This window comes from Accipiter gentilis, chromosome Z (assembly GCF_929443795.1).
Source record: "Accipiter gentilis chromosome Z, bAccGen1.1, whole genome shotgun sequence".
Classification (NCBI taxonomy): domain Eukaryota; kingdom Metazoa; phylum Chordata; class Aves; order Accipitriformes; family Accipitridae; genus Astur; species Astur gentilis.
In genome coordinates, this window is record NC_064919.1 from 39,732,808 (window position 1) to 39,753,477 (window position 20,670).

General features: G+C 37.8%; 1 protein-coding gene across 5 annotated transcripts in view; it reads right to left on the minus strand.

The window, feature by feature from the left end:
- Window positions 1–20,670, minus strand: part of SECISBP2 (SECIS binding protein 2) — a 29,109-nt gene that overhangs the window by 2,758 nt on the left and 5,681 nt on the right. For 3 of the 5 annotated variants that reach the window (XM_049796640.1, XM_049796643.1, XM_049796644.1), the window contains 13 exons: window positions 20,293–20,422; window positions 19,652–19,875; window positions 18,515–18,602; window positions 15,426–15,574; window positions 14,706–14,864; window positions 11,694–11,795; window positions 9,413–9,535; window positions 8,116–8,248; window positions 5,303–5,472; window positions 3,682–3,820; window positions 3,093–3,222; window positions 1,087–1,307; window positions 203–357 (listed from right to left, as the gene is read on the minus strand). In XM_049796640.1, coding sequence (XP_049652597.1) covers window positions 203–357; window positions 1,087–1,307; window positions 3,093–3,222; window positions 3,682–3,820; window positions 5,303–5,472; window positions 8,116–8,248; window positions 9,413–9,535; window positions 11,694–11,795; window positions 14,706–14,864; window positions 15,426–15,574; window positions 18,515–18,602; window positions 19,652–19,875; window positions 20,293–20,422 — 1,923 coding nt within the window. The remainder of the gene's footprint in view (window positions 1–202; window positions 358–1,086; window positions 1,308–3,092; window positions 3,223–3,681; window positions 3,821–5,302; window positions 5,473–8,115; window positions 8,249–9,412; window positions 9,536–11,693; window positions 11,796–14,705; window positions 14,865–15,425; window positions 15,575–18,514; window positions 18,603–19,651; window positions 19,876–20,292; window positions 20,423–20,670) is intronic. The other 2 variants (XM_049796642.1, XM_049796641.1) reach the window with 2 other exon arrangements.

A 20,670-nucleotide genomic window follows, 5' to 3' on the forward strand; every position in this document is an offset into this window, starting at 1 on the left:
AACTACTGTTTTGAACAGTGCTGAGTGGCTGTGCTTCTAAAGCCACAATTTTTTGTATAAGTCACTGACCTGAGATAAAGAGTATTAATATTAAGTGTGCAGAAGCAAAACAAACAAAGAAAATCTTAAAAGTCCCGCCCCCCCGCCTTATAGCTAAAAAGTAAAGCTGGACAAAAACACGAACCTATGTATTTCAGCTTACCTGAGCCCCATCATAGCTAAAAATTCCCACCACGCTCACAGGCACTGCTTTGTTCACACAGCGGCCCAGGGCCTTGCGATTCAGGGCAAAAACAAATGGGATATTCTGTTCACAGGCGCAGTCAATAATGTTGTGTAGAGTCTCATCCAAACCACCTGGAGCAGACAACAGAATTAGCAAAGAATGATACTATTCAAGCTGGTTCTAACTAAAGGACAGTACTGTTGAAAGACAGCAAAAAATACCCTAAGATTATGAGTGTGTTTTGAAATTACAAGAGTTTATTAGGAAAAAATACATGGATCTCAGTAATAGCATTAGATTTCAATTTTTAAAGGAGAATTTGCCATTTTTTTCCTCAATTCTTAATTAGCAGTATCCTTAGACTGCTACTATTCCATATTTTATGTGTAGTATAGTCTAATCTAGTATTAAAGACTCAGCTGCTAAGAAATTATTTAAAAGTTAATAGAAAGTAATGACAATAATGACAACAAATTTTAAACAAACTATCACTGACAACTTATTGTCAATCTGTGGCCTAAGAGACTGACACAGCAGGACTTCTTGTGGTGGCACAGCTGGCACTAGTAACCTTTGACTCTTCTCAGCTGTGCCAGTGCAATCTTTTGTGCAGCTGCACTGCAAATTGATAACTAAACAGATGCTCATTTCAGGTAACTTCCCCCACCCCAGACAGTCTTGACTCAGCTCACACTTCAGCAGTAAACAATCTGAAGAAAGAAGGCATCTTTCTATGACTGCATTTCAAAGGCTACTCAAATAAGTTCCTCCAATAATAATAATGCTGCCAGCATACTGAGTCTGCTTTTTTACATTTCTTTTATTAAACCAACATGTTTTTTTTTTAAAAACTTAATTACCCTTTGACTGAATCTTTTCACAGTTAGGAGAGATGATGACACACTTCAGTTTTTTCAGCTTCAGATGTTTCAAAACTTCTCTAAGACCCATAACAAGCCTGCGTTTTATCTTGGCCTTTACTGGGTCTTTCTGATACAAGCGATCTTGGAAACGAACCAGTTCTTTTAAGAGATCTGTCACACAACTGTCAACTTCTTTACTAAGTACCTGGCTGCAATAACTGGAAGAAAGAATCAATTAAATATTAAAAACCCTAAAATTACAAATATGTAACACATAAATATGTAATACGTAAAATAGAAACAGTTTACATTCTACGCTATGTCTTTGTCTTTTTTCTGTTTCCACTCCAAACACACTTGTTATACACACGAGAAGAAAAATTTACTTAAGATTTTTCTCAGTGGCTGAGAACTTATAGAAAGTTTTGTTAACTTGTGGTAACTGACTCCCCTATCAAACTATACTCAGAATACATACACATGTACAATAAGCCTATATATTTTTTTATACCAATAAATATGTATGTACATGTTTTTCTGTTGAAGCATTTTTCTGAGGGCATTTATTTTGACCTATATAAATCAAAGTACAGCAACCAGAGTATAAAATTCTAAGTTATTTCTACAAATACAAGGCTACTTATAACAAAGACGGAAATCTGGATCAAATTCCTCCTCCCCAGGTTCCTATTTTTTTGTCCATCATCCTATTTCACTTATCAAACTACAGCCTTGTGGTGTTCATAAGGAAAGGATAAAACCAGACATACTTCATCCTTCTAGTATTCCCTGGGAAAGATCAGTGGTTCTGAATTATTTTTTCCCCCATCTTTTACACAAAGAATCGTTCAGTAAAGAAGGGTCTCAACAAGAAAAACTAAAGATATCTCAACTGCACAGTCAACAAAAAGATGCCAAGTGGCAAATTCACATAAGATTATGAGAAGAGATCGCAAGATCTATCCTGGATCTTAGGGATACAATTACCTCAAAATTTTATTGAAGTTACAAGAGTTTTTATTTACTATTTCCAGTTGATTTCACCAAGTCTCAAAGACAAGTCTACTAAAACACTGAAAACCTAATCTAAAGACACAAAATATTCGAAGCTTTGCTGAATGCTCTACATCCTGTAATAGGTAGGACTGAGTTGCCCAGTACATACTCAACCCATACTGTTTACTTTCAGTAAAACAGTGTTGCATAGACACAAATTAAGTAATTTTTAATGCAATGAAAAGTTAAATTAGAGCTAACACATAGCATCAGGAAGATAAAGAATGGCTGTATCAATATTAACCATTACTGTAACATGAACTGCAGAAAGGCCGGTGGTGACTTTATGTGAGGAAAACTAAAAGTTAACACACTGCTTACCTAAAATAACTGTTACAAACTGTCATGACTGGATCTCTGACCTCTTCACATAGAGAGTAATGACTACTACTTCTTTTATAATGAAACATCTATACACATCTGCTTAAACAAAACTAAAAGTGTTTGCACATAATAACCCATAAATCTGCCCTTTATTTCTCTCCCTAGCCACAACAGGAAAATGTCATCTGGCTAGTCACATTCTTTACATCTTTCCCCTTTGGTCTGGCAGCAGAAAACCAAAGTACACACTAAAAGTAAATAAGGTGTACTACTCTTTGTCTTAAATCTTAAGGTGGAACTCCATTTATTTAAAATAAGGTACTTCTACTTTAACAGCATCTCCTTTTCCTTCCTTAGCCTCTAATGAATTTCAGATCACCTTTTTTCCTTCAAAGAACATACATTTTGAAGTGAGAATTACAAAAGTGTACAGACTACTTCTCTGGATACCATGTCTTTCTTTATGCGTCAGCTTACAGAAAAACTGGAAAAAAAAAAAAATTTAGAACCTTCAGTCTAAACTCCAATTATTGTTGCAGAGAATGCAATTAATGTATTTTGTTTGAAAAATGCTGTATTGGTGGTACTGTGGAAAACCAGATATCAATACAATCAATACTTACTCTCTAAAATTCCTACTATGGATTTTTGGAAGACTAAAGGTTAGCTGCTTTGAAGACATAGAACTTTCTGTTGAGTCCTTGATCCCTGTGTTCTCCAGAAACCCTTCAGCAACTTGTGCTGCAGGAACAGCTATCATGTAAATAAAGATATTTCAATGAAAAGATAGACCAAAAAGCACTGTGAAGAGCCTAACTTGTCTCTGCAAGAGATACTTGACATTACTTCAATATTACAACAGTCTGTGGTAGTAGGGGAACAGGTCATACATTTTTTCATCTCCTCATTTTTATTATTGTACCTCTTTATAAACAGATTCACAGAAAGATGTAGAGACTTTTATAACAACATACAATAAATCCAACAGGCATAAAAGTGTGGAACAGTAATCAGAATCCCAATTACTCAACTGCATCGACTACAAGCTTTGGCACGCTTTAAACTCTAGGTAAGCCCAAGCTGAATCTTAGAAAATTCTGAAGTTACAGTTTTCATTTGGCAGTATCTGGTACACATTTTTGAAAGTACTAAGTGTGCTCACTCTCAAATCTCCATCTACATATGGTATTATAGCTTTCTCTTGAAAGATACCTGCTTGACTATCCTGTAGAAGCGTTTCATCTTCAGTAATATTTTCTGTGGACTGACAAATATTATCTTCATCTTTTGGTACTGCTGTCTGTTCTAACAGGTGTTGCTGTTTTCGTTGTTCTCTTTCTTTCAGAATAATCTAGAAAACAGATAAATAAAACCCAAATCAATTCAATGTCATATAGATAACAAAGCAGTTTCTCTTACCAAGTGTTTACATACAGACCATTCATAAAGAAGTTTGGCACTGTCATTCGAAGTTTACAACATTTGGGTTTTTTTTATTTGCACATAAAAGGAAGGAAAGATATTCCCTAAATCTACATAAAAAAGGACTTTTTCCTTGATTATCAGTGTCTGGGTGGAGAAAATAATACTAGGGATCAACTACAAGGGCAGAACTAAAGTTGAAGTGACAAATTGCTTCAATGCAGAGAAGCAGGTAAAAAAGTCTCCCTCTTTACCTTTCATTTTCAGACTGTCAATTTGTAGTAATTCAGCCAAACACTTAAGTACATATATATATACACGTATATGCACAGTTACTCTTCCCCCTTATTCCCCTGTTAAAAATCTTGAGTCAGTCTAATAGATTGCTGTCTCTGAATTTGCTGGTTGAAGAAAAAGAAGAAATTACCACGGATAGGTAAAGCACATAGTACACAGAAGGAAGTAAAGTAGGACATAAGCTGGATCCAAACATGCTACCGTAGATGAAAGCAACAATCAATTTCCTAAAACTCATCTTCCTTCTCTGCTTTCGTAGGTGCTAACAGTTATTGTATATATGACCACTAGCTTAGCTAATCTACCCCAAATTTGTAATTAATTACACCGTAGAAACTAATTGCAAAAGTAAATTTCTCCATTTGCATTTGTCAAAGATGAACAAACAAAAAAAATAAGTTCCCTACCATACTCAGAATACAGGTATTACACAGACAAAGCAATTATTATCACCCCCCAGAGTTTGTTATATGTTCTATGTTGTTTACATTGTACAGTTCTCAAATTCAATTAAGCAGAACAGAATAACCACTAAGCTACCTTCACTAGCTCCACAAGAATTCTAGACCAGAAAGTGACCAGCGATGAAGCAGTATCTGAAAATCCTCTATACAGAAGACATGATAGGAAGCAATGTGAATGGGCAAAGAGGGAAGATACAAGAGAAATGGCCAGGTGAATCTAACACTAGTTGCTGCAGAATCACCTCAAGTTCTGGCTTGGAAGAGCACAGAAACATTAAATACTACCTTTGTTGGATCCATTCTCCCCAGTCCTGCAAATAAGCATATCTTGTCCAAACCAAGTAAGATTTCTTTGGATGTCCCCCTGTACCAATGATGTGTGGACACTTTTGTAGTGGCACTTCTTCAGCTATCAAGTGATTTAAGTGAGAAAATATAGTTTGGGGAAATTTGTTTATGCTATTTAGCGAGACTCCCCTCTTCTCCCCCACACCCCCTCCCCTTTTTTAAACCAAGGAAAGCTAAAATTGAATTTAGACAAGTGGACGCCGAGATGCAAATCTCCATACCAGAAGGTTTAATACACTCACAGAGTAATACTGAAGTTACATTAGCCTGTATTGTACTATTTAAGGTAAAAATATGAGCACCTTTTTAAGAGGTGTTGGTCTCTTTGCTTTAGGGACTTCTCTCTGTTTCCCTTTCTTTACCAAAGGAGCGCTGGAATCCAAAGGGTTATGAGGCATCTTTCCTTGGTTTAACCGGTGACTTTTTGTGGCTGTAGCAGGTTCTTTAGAAAGCAATGGTATGGCACCACCAACTGAGATAAAAAAAAAGTCTGCATCATACAACTATAACAAATACCTAAACTAGAATCCAATGCAAGTTTAATGACTGGATTAGAGCTAGTATACACATACTAAATTTGTATTGTGTTGCTATTAAGAATATTTATAGGCAATCCTGTGTCATTAAACAATGTTACTTAATAAAGGTACTCCTCCCAAAAGACTGACATGTCCTCTACTTTTATTATACAACTAGAATCACAAGCTCTGTCCCTGAACTCTCAAAAGCAGAATTTGGCAACATACTCCACTCCAGGCTACCTTCAACACCATGCCATGCCAGCTTGGTAAACCTTCAGGAATCCCCATGTTTCATGGCAATGGCATTTCCTCCTCCACAGATTCTGTGCTGTGTTAAGATAAATACTGAGTTGCAGTATTACAGATTTTAGATTTAATTGCTGTAAATAGTCTGGAGCATTTACCCCTACCATTTGTTACACCTTAATGATGTTGGATGAAGTTCATTTGCAGATGGATAATGAGTAATGCAAAGCTACAGGTAAGTTTCTTTTGCTTAACCAGCACAGCTCTCAGGAGATGTCTACTTGCATTTTTCAGAGGGCTTAGACCACAGAAGCTTTAAATGACTTGTTAATTGCCAGGTCACTGAACCTGGACCTTCCAAACCATGACCTTACACCCTAAAAACTACTCTCCCTTTTCAACTTGCTATCAGTAGGAATTGCTGTATTCTGTGAGAGCACTTTGTCAAACTTCAGTTACCTGCAATATAAACCAGGTTACATTAGCAAGTCAATGAAGAGGATAAGTGGAACGAGCTTGACACCTTTGTACCTCAGGCAACCTCCCTCTCCTAAAAAACACCTAAAGTTTCTGGCACTTTGTCTTAAGCCATCTTCATTTAGTGATTCCAAACTATTTATATGCTGATCCTCCAACACCACATACAGTATTATTAGCATAAACAGTTTACTTCATAAAACTGCTACACCACAACTTTTCTTTTTTTGGTTCCATGTAACAAAGGCAAATTCAGAACACTGCCAAGAACACTGTGCAGTATGTTAGCACAGATGGCTACAAGAATTGAAGCTAGATTTGAAGCAATACTTCAGTATACATCCTGCACACACATGGTATTTCCTTCACTGTGTACCTCATCTCTTAATTTCAAATTCACAGAGTTCTCATGTTCCTGAACTTGATGGCTTTAACAGTTTGTGTCATTTTGCACGATTGATGCATTTCCAAGATGTAATTTAAATTAAAATAATTACTGCTTTACTATGCTGTTCCATCCACACATTTTTTACCAGAAGAAGTAATAATAGGAATAAAATAACTTTGTTTGCAGTCACACTCCTTGCCCTTCTTTTTCAGTGTGCTTCTCTTCTGGTTACAGAGATCAGCACAAGGAGACTTCACAAACTGAAGTTACATTTTGGTACACACCAATTTAATGGGTACACTGAATCATGCTAAAAAAATTATAAAGCTGAGGTAACATCTGCCTTATACTTCCAGGATACGAACATGACATATCAATTTTTCTTCTGCAGCAGATTCAGACACAGGCAATTTAATATTAGAAAACGGGTATTGTGACCCATACCTTTGTGCTCCACCATCTACTTGCCAATCCATGCACTGTGTAATTTTACAGAAACAAAACTGGTTATTAGCACCTCTGCAGCATTGAGTTTGACTGACTCAAATGAAACAAAAGAGATCAATGGCAGAATGAGAATCTAAAAAAGCATTTTACAAGTTCTCTCAGTTAGTGAAGGAAAATCTCAACAATGCTTGGTATTTTGACCTTTTTATTTAAAAGATCAGCTATCTCATTAAACGTTGTGAGATGAATTCTCTCATGAATAGCTGTCTTTCTGAAATAATTTTTTAAAAAAGTCTTTACTGAAATAAGGAGACAAACTTTATCATTATTGAATTCTAGCAGACATCATGCTTGCTTTTGCAACATATACTGCATTAACATAGCCAAAACTAAATTTTGACCTACAATGAGAAAGACACTGAGCTATTTGTTTCTGCTTCCTGGTTATGCATCCACAAGTTCTGAAACATTCTCTCCATCACCAAAACCTAGCATTTTGCTAACAGCAATTATTTCACAATTATCAGGCATGACAGAACTCATCCTTTGGCTTGGGCTGATTGACTCTTGTATAACCCCTGTTGTTTGCAAAGGAGCTTTTTCACTCAAGTTACAGCTCTAAGATTTCTAGCATCACAGGAGCTTAAGAAAGCCTTTGTTACTGTGTAGCCCCTTCCTGCAGGTTCAGATCACAACAGTAACGCACATATTTAAGACAAAGCAAAAACCTCCACAAACATTAGTATTTTCGTCAAAGCTAAATTTCAATTACCTCTCATATTTATATAAGGTATTCTTTTACAAATTATTGTCCTGAGGATTTTTCTTTTCCCAAGTCTTCCTCCAAACAATTTAGATCGCCATGCTTTTAAAATGTTTTTTAAAAAAAACCTTTATTTTCTCTTGTATCTTGTGAACTGTGCTCTTGCCTGCATATTCAGAGATCATTACAGATCAGAAATCAAGCCACATTTAACATCTGAATACTTAAAAACAACGCAAGCTGAAAGAAAGGAAGTTTCATTGTAACCAATACCTGAAAGCACGACAGGTTTAGAAGACTGTTTTGACTTCTCAGTTTGCTGCTTCTGCTCCAAGACTGCCAGCATGCCACCCAAATCCAATTGCACAGGAATTTGACTCTTCTTACCACTGCTCCTGGATGTTTCCTGAACAAGTTCAGTAGCAATTAGTAACACTCTCCATTTCAGAATGTAAAGACTGTTATTTTGTATGGTATGTAATACACTCTTAACATCTTCATCCATGATACTTCTGATTTTTAACTTGATTCAATGAAAGTATTTTGATCTTTAAATACACATCAACTTTAATGTGAAAATAAAAAATCAGAAACGGTTCAAATAACTTTTGAATAGCTACTGGAATAAAGCATAGAAGTATAAAGTCTTTAATAAAGGAGGCGCTTTATGTCAAGCTCCCACTTTGGTCAGGCTGCCACCTATCTTTGAAAAAGAAAAAATGCTTACCAGAATTGAAAGGTTTATTGAAAGTACAGAAAAACTACTCTGTGAATATTCCAGGGTATGTGATTGCAATACACATATAACATGTTCAATGCCTTATTAAAAAGAGAGGTCATCATCTTTAAGCACCACCTCCTCATAAGCCATAATCTTTCTGTCTGCTTTGAAAAGGCAAAAGTGGTATCCCACACTTTGCACATTTTATGATTGAGAATATAAAAAGATTACAAATGAATAGTCTAGCAAGACTACAAAAGGGCAAACTACTAGGGCAGAACATATTAAGGAAATGACTCACAGATTTTGTACTTTTTGAAGTCTTATCCTGGAGGATCAATTCATTATAGCTCCTGTTATAACAGGGTTAAGGAATGTGATCTTCTCAGCCTAGGATCTCATCTTGCATCACAAGTATGCCAGACCAACACCGAACTACTTACTGACCTCACTGTTGCTCTGTATTTCTCCTCCTTGCCCCAAGCTAAGCGGATCTCCTTGCCTCCTTTTCTTAAGCTGGCAGAACCACTTTCAAGAGGTTCCCAACTCCTTAAGACAATCAGTTTAGACTACACTTATGCCATGATCAAGTAAGACAGTATCTGAAACTTGCAGACATTAATGAAAAGCTAGTATTCTTCCCTAAACACTGTACCCCAAACTGGGGGTTAGCAATTACTACCACTGAGTGCTTCTGATCAAGAGAATCTTGTCACTTATCTCAAAGTATGAATGACAAAGTATGAATACAATTGCAGATGAGCTTGGATTTACGTCTTATATTTAAGTATGCTAACTTCCTTTGTCACTTTGAGTTGCAAACTTGTTTTCAAACGTGAATTAATTTACCTGCATTTTCTTTCTTTCTAACACAGAAGATGAAGCTTGCTTCCCTGACAGTCCATCCACCACCTTGGGAGTTCCATCCAGTGTGGGAGACCGACTATCCCAAGGCTCTTCAGAGAGATGGATCTTTGAAATTTAGAGACAAAAAGTGACAGGGAGGAAGAGGAAATATTAAGACACATGCAAAAGTGTAAAGTGAAAATGATATTAAAATCAAATGGAGCATAGACAGTGGGATTGAGTGCACCCTCAGCAAGTCTGTGAATACCACTAAACTGAGTAGTACAGTTGACATGCTTCAGGGAAGGGATGCCATCCCGAGTGACCTTGACAGGCCTGAGGAGTGGGCCTGTGTGAACTTCATGAAGTTTGACAAGGCCAAGTGCAAGGTCCTGCACCTGGGTCGGCGCAACCCCCAGGATCAATAGAGGGTGGGGGATGAAGGGATTGAGAGCAGCCCTGCGGAGAAGGACTTGGGGGTACTGGTGGATGAAAAACTGGATGTGAGCCAGCAATGTGAGGTCGCAGGCCAGAAAGCCAATTCCGTCCTGGGCTGCATCAAAGGAAGTGTTGTTGCGGTCGAGACGGACAAAACAACAAAACTTTGTAAAAGCAAACTAGTGCAAAAGCCTTTAATTGCTCTCCTTCTCTGTTCCTTTATGCTCTTTCCCCTTAGCTTCCCCAGATGTGTCTCTTTCTTATTGGTTCAAAGTTGTTATGCTGTCTTATCATCGGTTAACATTTGCACAGTCCATCACAACTCAGCTCCTCTGCCAATAGGACAAGTATGCCTTGTCTTGCAGTCGACGCTGCCTCAAAACTTGTTTATCTTGCAGTTCTTCTTGTTCCTGTTTGTTCTCTCACAGGTAGACTGGAATCTTCTCAAGGTCAAAGCCGTCTCGTCCAGGGGCCTCAGTCCAGCTGAGGTCCCCCACAAAGTGTGGCCAGCAGGTTGAGGGAGGTGATTTTGCCCCTCTCCTCCGCTCTGGTGTCCCCCCACCTGGAATCCTGCATGCAGTTCTGGTGTCCTCAGTACAAGAAAGACATGGACCTGTTAAAGCAGGTCCAGAGGAGGCCCACAACAATGGTCAGAGGGCTGGAACCCCTGTCCTATGGTAAAAGGCAGAGAGTTGGGGTTGTTCAGCCTGGAGAAGAGAAGGCTCTGGGAAGACCTTATTGTGCCCTAAAAGTACGATCATTTATTGGCTGCCATACTTCTTAAGTCAGACTCATGATTTCCTCCTTTTTTTTGGAAGAAAAAAACAGCAATGCAGCTTCATCTTCAAATATCTGTTACAGAGGAGTATGAGTGGCTTAGTGATCATGCCTCTATGGCTTACATACGCTTTGAGAGGTTATATCCCACTTAGGCCTACAAAGCTAAAAGGTTTCTCTCATTTGAGGTGCAAGCCTGTATAGCACTTTCTTTATAACAAATCTGGTTTGAGCAATTACACTTCCTTCTGCTGCTCACTCCTCCTCGTCAATGCAATTTACTGTCTCAAACAAAGCAAACAGGGTTTTGGTTTCCTGTGGTTTTGTTTTGTTTTTAAACCACTAATACTAACAGTGAATCAAAACCAAGGACAAAAATTTCTAGCAGCAAAACTAGGTTTGAAGAAACAGAAACCTGGAATTTCACCTTTAGTATTTATGTTATTTGCTTTGCAAAAGTAATCATATTTCCAATGCTTGTGATATGTGTATGGGATTCATTCCCATATTGAATGAATTTCCAAATTAATCCTTGGGATTTATTTCAGTCATGTAAAACAGAAATGGCTCAGATTTATAATTTATGTTGGACTCAAATTCTTACACTTGCATGGCTTGAGAACAAAGTGTTACGCTGTTCAGATGCCCTTGAAATGTGATTATATGAACAAACAGCAAAGGCAGAAATTGACAGTCTTAGTATTATTTTTATGAAATGCAAAATTAAACTCGAACACTACCTGTACAAAAATAAACTACATAAATACAATTCCTCTCAACTAACTTCAAGTATCCACAACAGAGGTCTCTGTCAGAATTAACAGCCCAGAGTTTAGGCAGCAGTTCAGAGACCAAAAAGGTATCCCCTTTGAAATGATATGAATCTACTGAATACAGTGAATAGCTCTTCACTGTCCACAGAGTACCTACAGGGATTGCCATGGGCAGAACCCCACATCATAAGCACCTACATCTAGTCAAAAGAATTCCACCTTTAGTCTCATTTAAAACTTGCAGTCTTTTCCTGCTTATTTTCTTAACATTCACATAATCTCGCAAGATTACTTACTTCAGATTGCTTTCTGACAGAAGGAGTAAATGATGATTTCTGAGATCCTAGCCTGTTTCTCCTGTCAGAAGCAGCTGCCAGATCAGGAAACTCCTCAGCATCCTAAACAAATAAATCAGAAGATCATTTCATAAGAACTATCAAGTCCATATTCTCAAAACTGATTTTCCTACATTCAAATTATTTTCTCCCTGCTTATGAAACATTCATCATAATTTGTTTCACTGTACAAAAATTCAGAACCCATGTGCAGTGCCACCAATTCTAACCAGCACTACAATGGTTAAGTCATCTATGCAGCAGCTAATCCAGGGCTGAAACAGCTTACAAGAGAAATGCTTCCAACACCAGCTTGTTATTGCTGTCAGCTGATACAAATAATTAGAGGTAAATGGCTCCTAAAGGAGTGTATTTCAGATCATTTAACAGCCTTGCAAACAACTTCCCTCTTCTTCCAGTACAGTCTCCAGCTGTGCAATTCTGCCTTAAACATGCAAGTGGTGAATAACAAAAAGGGTAGGCAAAAGGGTAGTAACTCTTGACTACAGTATGGAAATAAACAGATAAATCACTCAAGTGATTATGTAGGTTTAGACACAAAAGTAGATTTTATTAGCAGAAGATACATTATCCGGACTCCAGATTAACTAAGTGCAGACAGGTTGAAGCTTGCTCTACACTGGTCACCTTATATCCGCTATCTCAATCATAATGATCCTGATGCACTAGTGTGGTTTTCATTCAGTTGCTTCTCCTCCCACTTTCCAAGAGGCCTTTTTAGCAGTGATACAATACTACTGAACACACCAACACTTCTTCTGCAGCCCAAAAGACATCATTTGAACAGCCCAAGCTAGGAAGCTCTAGCATAAGGACAGACGCACCTCATTCAATGAACTATTTTTAAAGAACCTTGGAAGTATGACAAAAGACAACTGCAAGAAAGGGAAAAATGTTTCACAAACATACTCTTCCAGCTTAGGGACATCTTGAACCACAGGCAGTACCTTCCATTTAAACAGCCCTCACTGCAATAAATTTTTATTTCAGTCTGTCCAATCACTTCTTGAATTCATATAAATTTCTGGCATTTGCAACATCCTGTAGCAACACGCGTAATTAAAATCTACCACTCAGTGTGGAGTTAAACCTCCTTATATTTGCTCTTAGCTCATCACCTGTAAGAACCCGATGACATCAAACAAAATTAGGAGAAAGATCAAATAATTTCTTTTTTATTTCCTTGTCACTTCTGATTCCCACTTTGCCATCTATTTTACCGACTGAGAAGACCTAGTTTATTCAGTCTTGCATCCCACAGAAATTGCTTCATACCTTTGATTATTTTTGAAGCCTTTTGTCTACCTTTTTTAGTTCAAGTATGTATTTTTTTTAAGGAGTGAGGGAGACACAAGAAAACAAAATCCATGCTATATTCAGATCAGACACATCCTAGATTTATGTATGGTCACAATCCATTTTGTTTTCTGTTTTCCTAATAATTCCCAGCACTGTTTGCATGTTTGACCAGTACTACTAGCACTGACCTGGTTATCGATAGCAGCTTCAATTTTTTTACCCTCAGGGAAAATACCTAACTCAGGGCCTATCACTATGTATGGAAAAACAGGATTGCTTTTCCCCAGCTGCATCCATTTATGCTCATTAACAATGTCTATATATGAGTGACTTTTATAAAACTAGTAAGCAATCCAACATACTGCTCCAGTGAGCTGCTGCACGTAGCAGAACCTTCTTAAATCTCCTGGGTGCCAGAAGTTATGTGTGTATGATCCCTTCATGCTTTTCTATTTCAAGAGCATCATACAAGTGTCTCACCCATTTTTCAAACTGATGAGCCCACAAGCATTCCCAGTAAATCAGGAGGGTCTGAATGCTGTCCCCCGCTGCCACAACAGATCCTGCATCCACATCACAGATTTCACTGCAATGCCTATGATTCTATGCCATTTTATTCCCATTTTTGTCTTTAGTAGTACCATTATCTTCCTACTATTTTCCACAACTCCTGTCATTCTCTTTCTGTTTAGATGGTAGGTCATTCACAGGTCAGACATTCTATGGCAGCATATAGTAAAAACGGGGATGTTCTCATGAGCTAAAGAACCTGCAGATCTTCAATTCTACCCGTAATTCTCTAGCAAAGAAGTCTGTAAACAGTCATTTCTTGTGCTGCTCCAGGACAATGAACCATACAATGAAAAGAATGTGTAGCCACAGTTTGGCTCCATGTTCCATGTTAAAATGTACAGAACAGAAGCCAGCCAGGAAGGCTTCTTTATGCTGTCATTTCAGAGACTGAAAATTACATACACTAGATCAAACATATAAATCAACACATGTACATAGTGCTGTACAATACTGGGCTTTCAATGAAGCACTGTTAAACCATGGACCATACAAAAATTCTCTAATGTGGGCGAGTAAAGCCTTCATGATACTGATACACAAAAGTATCAAAATACTAATATGCATATTACAGCTATATGGATTTGAAAAATAACTGGAATTAACAATCAGGAATGTAGGCAGTGACAACTGTGTTACATAGAAATTGCTTCCAGATGTAAGATGGGTAGAATTTTAATACCAGCACCACATTCTTTAAAATTGTGGCACACTATGGTACCCAGTATATTCCCTGTCCCTTGTGCACTTTGCTTTCTGCAACAGTTATTACAGAATATTTTTAATTTAGGAAATTTGACTTTTATTGTTATGTGTTAATATCCAGACTCTCAAACGCATCACTCCAATTGCTCCTAAGTCTCTTCTGCACTCCTCTGTCCTCACTGAATACGTGGTAAGTCAAAAGGCACAACTGTTCCCTACCAGTAACTTCTGACAAACATCTCAACTGAAACGGACTTGAACCAATATTCTCTACAAATGGGATTTGAACTTAAATTTGTACAAAGCTGTGTTAACATCTGGTCTTCCAATACACTCATAACACTTAAAAGAAAAATAAAAAACCCCTCTTCACTATACCTCAATCCTTGGTGGTTCCTGTACTTTAGTAGGTTCATTTTGAGGTTTCTCTACATCAGTGGGTGACTTTGTTTTTTTCTTCTTTTTCTTCTTTTTTTTCTTCTTTTCTGACCCTTCTTCAGGCTCAGTTTCGCTAACATCATTTTTTGTTTCTGACTGCTGAAAAAAAATCACAAGGCGAGACCATCAGAAATTGATTTATTTCAATACCACCTACCAAAACAAATGCAAGTGACCACACTTAAGCAACTAAAGGGTATCTTAATCAATCCAGGCTAGGACATTAAGTGGACAAGGAAAATGTAAGATCTCTTAGAAATTCAAAGCTACTGCAAAAACTCTTCATTTGAATCACATTGCACGGTTATCAGAATGTATTGGGACTACTGAGATTTCAATAGGAAATATCCACCCAAATAAGGCAAGAGTTCCATGTTTCATGTCTCATTCTGAGGGTCAGGAATTTGAAAAATGTCCAGCCTAAAAGTTGGAAGTTCGTGTTGCTGGAGTAGCACTGTCTTTTTGACATCTTGTTATTCTTTTCCACTACAAGAGAAGAAAAATTCTAATAAGGACAAGGTAACTTTATATTACTTCTTACAAGCTACATTAGAAGTGGACACTGTACAGAGCCTAGGAAAAAAATGGCATGTCTCACACATCAAGAGACACAATCACACAGTGACAGAAATTAGTTTAGAGCAGACAATTCTCAAGTACCTTTGCTTCACTATCCTGCTTGCCTTTGCCTCTGGAAAGACCTTCAGATGCTGGTGATGACACAATTTTCTTTGGGGGCTGTGAAAGTACCATAGCCCAAGACACATGTGGCTGAGCAGAGCCATCTGCAGGTGTTTCAGGAAATGCCGCTGGGGAAAAAAGTGATATACGAAGATGTCTCAAAAATATTTCTCAAGTATTCAAAAGGATCTGTAATGAATTAATCAACAACTAGCAAATACAGAGTAGCACCATACTCCTTCAGAGGAAGGACTGAAATAAGACACTCATACAATTAATTTCTCCAGAAAGCTTTCTAGAACTTTAACTACTCTATATATTGTCTAGCACTATATACATGCATTTAGCCCAATTAAATTATAATTGGAAATCTATATTGTGTCATACTAACTACATACAAATAATTCCATGCTAATTTTCTAAGCTACTTTTCTTTAAAATAATGAACTTCTGCTATATTTATATGCAAAATTCCTTAAATATTTATCTCATTCATACAGTTTTGACATACAAGGCCACATCAGTATTTTCTACTTCCTAAAAACTTTCCAGTTTTATAGACATACGTACCAGCTGAAAGACTTCCTAATGTGCCTCAGTGCACAGGAATTTCACCCGCTACCACTCAGAAGTATCAATGTTTTGAAAGAACTCACAATTAATTTTGTAAGTATTCTTAACACACAGCAAATACAGAACAAAATCTAAATTTTTCTTTAAGAATGAGAAAAACTTTCATTGAACAACTAAATAGCATTATGGGTTTACATGGCAAGGTTTTGGTAGTGGGGGGAGGCTGCTTTGGTGGCCTCAGTGAGAAGACGGACACTGCCAGCCCCAGCCAGCTCCAAAACAGATCCACTGCCAGACACAGCTGAGCCCATCAGCGATGCTAGTGGTGTCTATGTGATAACATATTTAAGAAAGGGTAAAAAACGCTGTGCAGGAGTTGAGAGGGAAGGGTAAGAAAAAATGTCAGAGGAACAACCCTGCAGACACCAAGGTCAGTGAAGAAGGAGAGGGAAGAAGTGCTCTGGGCACCACAGCAGAGACTCCCCTGCAGCCCCTGGAGAAGACCATGGTGGAGGAGCAGGCTGTCCCCCTGCAGCCCTGCAAAAGAGGGAGCAGCAGAGAGGAGCTGTTATGAACTGACCACAGGCCCCATCCCCCTGTGCCGCTTGGGGCAGGAAAAGGTAGAAGAGTCGGGAATGAAGGAGTAAGGATGACCCTGGGAAGAAGAGAGGGTTGCAGGAAAGTTTTTTAGTTTTGTTTTTGTTTCTATTTTTAATTGGCAACAAATTAATCTTTGCCAAGTCAAGTCTGCTTTGCCTGTGATGGTCAAATGGTGAGTAATCTCCCTGTCCTTATCTTGACCCACAAGCTTTTAAACCTTTTTTTCTCCCCTATCCTGCTGAGGAGGGAGAGAGAGAAAGCAGCTGGGTAGGAGTCTGCCCACTAGCCAAGATCAACCCACCACAAACTGCCACTTTATTCTGGGAACCAAGGACAGTGTTTAAGGAGAAAACATTATCAGATGACTTTAAAGCTTCTGGAATAACTTTATCTTTGGAGGGCCCCTCAACACACTTCAGCAGGTTAACCTGTCCTTTCTGAATCCTTACTGAAGTTAGTGGGAAGGTAAGGACTGAACTGTCCAGGCTGGTGTGTGTCTGTGTATACACAGAAATCCAGTGAGAGGCACTGTCCTGGTTTCAGCTGGGATAGAGTTAATTTTCTTTCTAGTAGCTGGTATAGTGTTAAGTCTTGGATTCAGTATGGGAATAATGTTGATAGCACACTGATGTTTTTAGTTGTTGCTAAGTAGTGTTTATACCAAGCCAAGGATTTTTCAGCTTCTCATGCCCAGCCAGCAAGAAGGCTGGAGGGGCACAAGAAGTTAGGACGGGACACAGCCAGGGCAGCTGACCCAAACTGGCCAAAGGGGTATTCCATACCATGTGACGTCATGCCCAGTATATAAACCGGGGGGACCTGGCTGGGGAAGGGTAGATCACTGCTTCGGAACTAACTGGACGTCGGTCAGCAAGTGGTGAGCAATTGCATAGTGCATCACTTTTTTTGTATATTCCAATTCTTTTACTATTGTCATTTTCTTATTGTTATTATTATCATTATTATTTTTCGTCCTTTCTGTCCTATTGAACTGTTCTTACCACAACCCACGAGTTTTACTTGTTTTTTGCCCTGATTCTCTCCCCCATCCCACTGGGTTGGGGGGGGGAAGTGAGCGAGCGGCTGCATGGTGCTTAGTTGCTGGCTGGGGTTAAACCATGACAGACACTTAAGACAATTCAATGCATAATGCATGTGATGCCTCCAAGACAAAGTCCTGCTGAACAGAACCTTTTTTCAGTTCTGGATTTAAGTATTTCAGTTAAGTTTAAGTACTCACTTGAAACAAGCCACTTGATAGTTTGTGGCAATTTAAAAAAAAAAAAAAAAAAAAAGAAAAAGAAAAAGAAGTTCTGCATCCCCACACCCAGACAACTGGTAAACAAAAAAAAGGGATATTTCAGCATCACAGTTCTCCATAGCTCTCCTTCCTTAACAGACTTGACAGAAATAACATATGCCACAGAGTAATTTTTAGGTACATACTAGACTTGAGACTGCCAGCTATTTAAAACAAATCTTCTTATCAAGATGGATCAGGTCTCTACCTCTCATTTATTCTTGAAAAAAAATCTGAAAATGACTCAACAGACTTCCAATTATCAATATGCATTACTTTCTCTCCTCTTAAACAACCTGGTAAGCAACTACAGCAACATTTGCACTTGAGCATGAATGAAACAGAGAAGGAAGATAATCCCAGTTTTTATCTGCTGATGAAATCTATAAGAAAGAATGAGCTGTAAGTGGTCGTCTCATTTGGAAGAAACTGATACAGCTTTATTCGTTTGTTTTTATTTCCTTTTGTAATGAGCTTGCTGTTTAATTCCTTTCTTACTTTACACATTAACAGCTTCTTAGAACACCTTAGTTTTCCAAAGTGATGAGATGCAAGCAGTTGAAATACAGGCAAATAATTTGTCTGGAGCACTTACCTCTACCATCAAATGAAGAGGGAATTAAGGTGGCTACTGTTTCATCTAAAGTTTTTGATGAAGCTTTGCTTTCTGCAGAAGTACTTTCCTGTAAAATAGACAGTCAGGTATCACAAAAGTAGGATTAAAATCACTGACCTAAACAAAGCTAAACATAAAACCCCCCATAACTTAAAAAATCCTCAACCCATGCACAGATAAAAATGTAGGGAATTTTGTTGCTTTTCTTAGTGGAACGACCAAGCAGATGCCCCTGCACTGCTGTACAAGCAAGATGATGCCTTCTTACATTTTAGAAAAGCATCCAAACAATGATTCTAAGAACTAACAAGAAAAAGTTTTAATGTTCCAAGTACACTAAAAACAAAGTCCATCATCAAACTCAAACTAGCAATGAAAAAGGAAATCCAGATGACAGCAGAAAGGTCTTTTTTCCATCACAGGCAGTTTTCCACGCAGAGGCAATGGAAATATTATGCTGTTTGGATCCTTCAAAAATATTAATCTTTAATCACTGTTGAAAACTCTGATTCAATATACGTAACATACTGCTAAATGTGTCAGTATTGTACTTACTAACAAATAGGGAACCAAGAAAATCAAGAAGAATAAAGTTAAATGCTTATGCCTTAATAATATTTTTTCCTCCTTCTGGAATTCAGCTTCTCATTTTTAATCTTCAGCACAAAGCAATTAAGTACAATACTCCAACCTTTTTTTTTTTTTTAAATCTGTTAAAACTATCGGAGAAGTGACTGCCTACCTATTATTTCCAGGCAAGAAAGAAACAAGAAGCTATTAAGAAACCTCAGGAACATATGTACTCCGTATAGGCAAGCTAGAAGTCTAGACCATAGCAGTACCAATCTAAATTCTAACCATACTTAGCTTTCCCCTATCTACTGGCAGCACAGACAAGGAAAGAATAGTGAGAAAGGCTAAAAGAGCAGACATCAACCGCTGACACCACCATCTAAAAGAACCATAAAACCTCTACCTCCAAAACTCCTTGCTTGCAAGGTACTTAAACAGGTCTTAAACTACCATACTGAATGAAAAATACTTGCATTCAGAAATGCCTGAACTTTAGACAAGTTTTATTTTTACGAGTTCTGCAACATGAAAGCATCAGCTAACCTCTGTATTCAACAAAAGAGACATCTGTGGTTGACTAAGGCACGCAATGTTACTTTCCGCTGCACACACTGGTCCACTTTTATGCTGTACATTCAATATCTCACTGCTTCCCAAACTCTGTGACTTGTGGAAATCCAGAATGGTAGCTTCAAATGTGGGTACAGGAAGAGACTCTGGTTTTGAAGTTTGAGTTGACTTCTTGTTTGTAGTTTTATTGAACCTGTCTGAATAAAGCATGTCAAGTCTAAATAATTAAACTTGCTTGTGATCATTTCTAGGTATGTTTTATAGTACACGTGTTGACATAACTACAGTAATCATCACAAGAACTATTGCTACACATAGCTCATATTAAAAAAACAAGCTACCAATTATAACCAATGTGCATACACAACACTGACTCAACAAGCAACTGTAAATTCAGATGCTTGCTTAGGAAATTTTTCCTATCAGTTTACAAGAATTTGTTCAATCAGCAAAAAGACCTAAGTCACCACGCCTTGTCAAAAAGTCACACAGGAAAGAAATCCTGTTCCTTAATTATTCTAGATTTAGAAACTTGGTCACAAACTGAAGGATATAGCACAGTCAACCATTTTATGTCTATTTGATGTGCTTCTAACCAAATGACACATTTGTACCTGGCTTCACAGAATCTCTGCTGCATGCGGAGGTCTGGAACGAAGTCCTGTTCACAATTCTGACAGAAGAGTCATCTCCATCATGCCTTTTCTTGTCTAATTTTTTCTCACCCTCTTTTGATCTCCTCTGCTGCAAGTATTTGTGACATTTAGTTGATTTTACTTGAACTTTGTAAAGTCATCAAGTTTGCCTTAACTTGAGTTACAGTTAAGTACCTCTGCATCTGAAGCTTGACTATCAAGTTAATATAACATTAAGTAGTTAGTATACCATAACCACAAATAATCAATAAAAACAGGACCAGCCAGTTAGAGATTTGTTATTTAATTTTATCTACCTTGTTAACTGTGCCATGTTTAGCACGTATTATAGCCCAA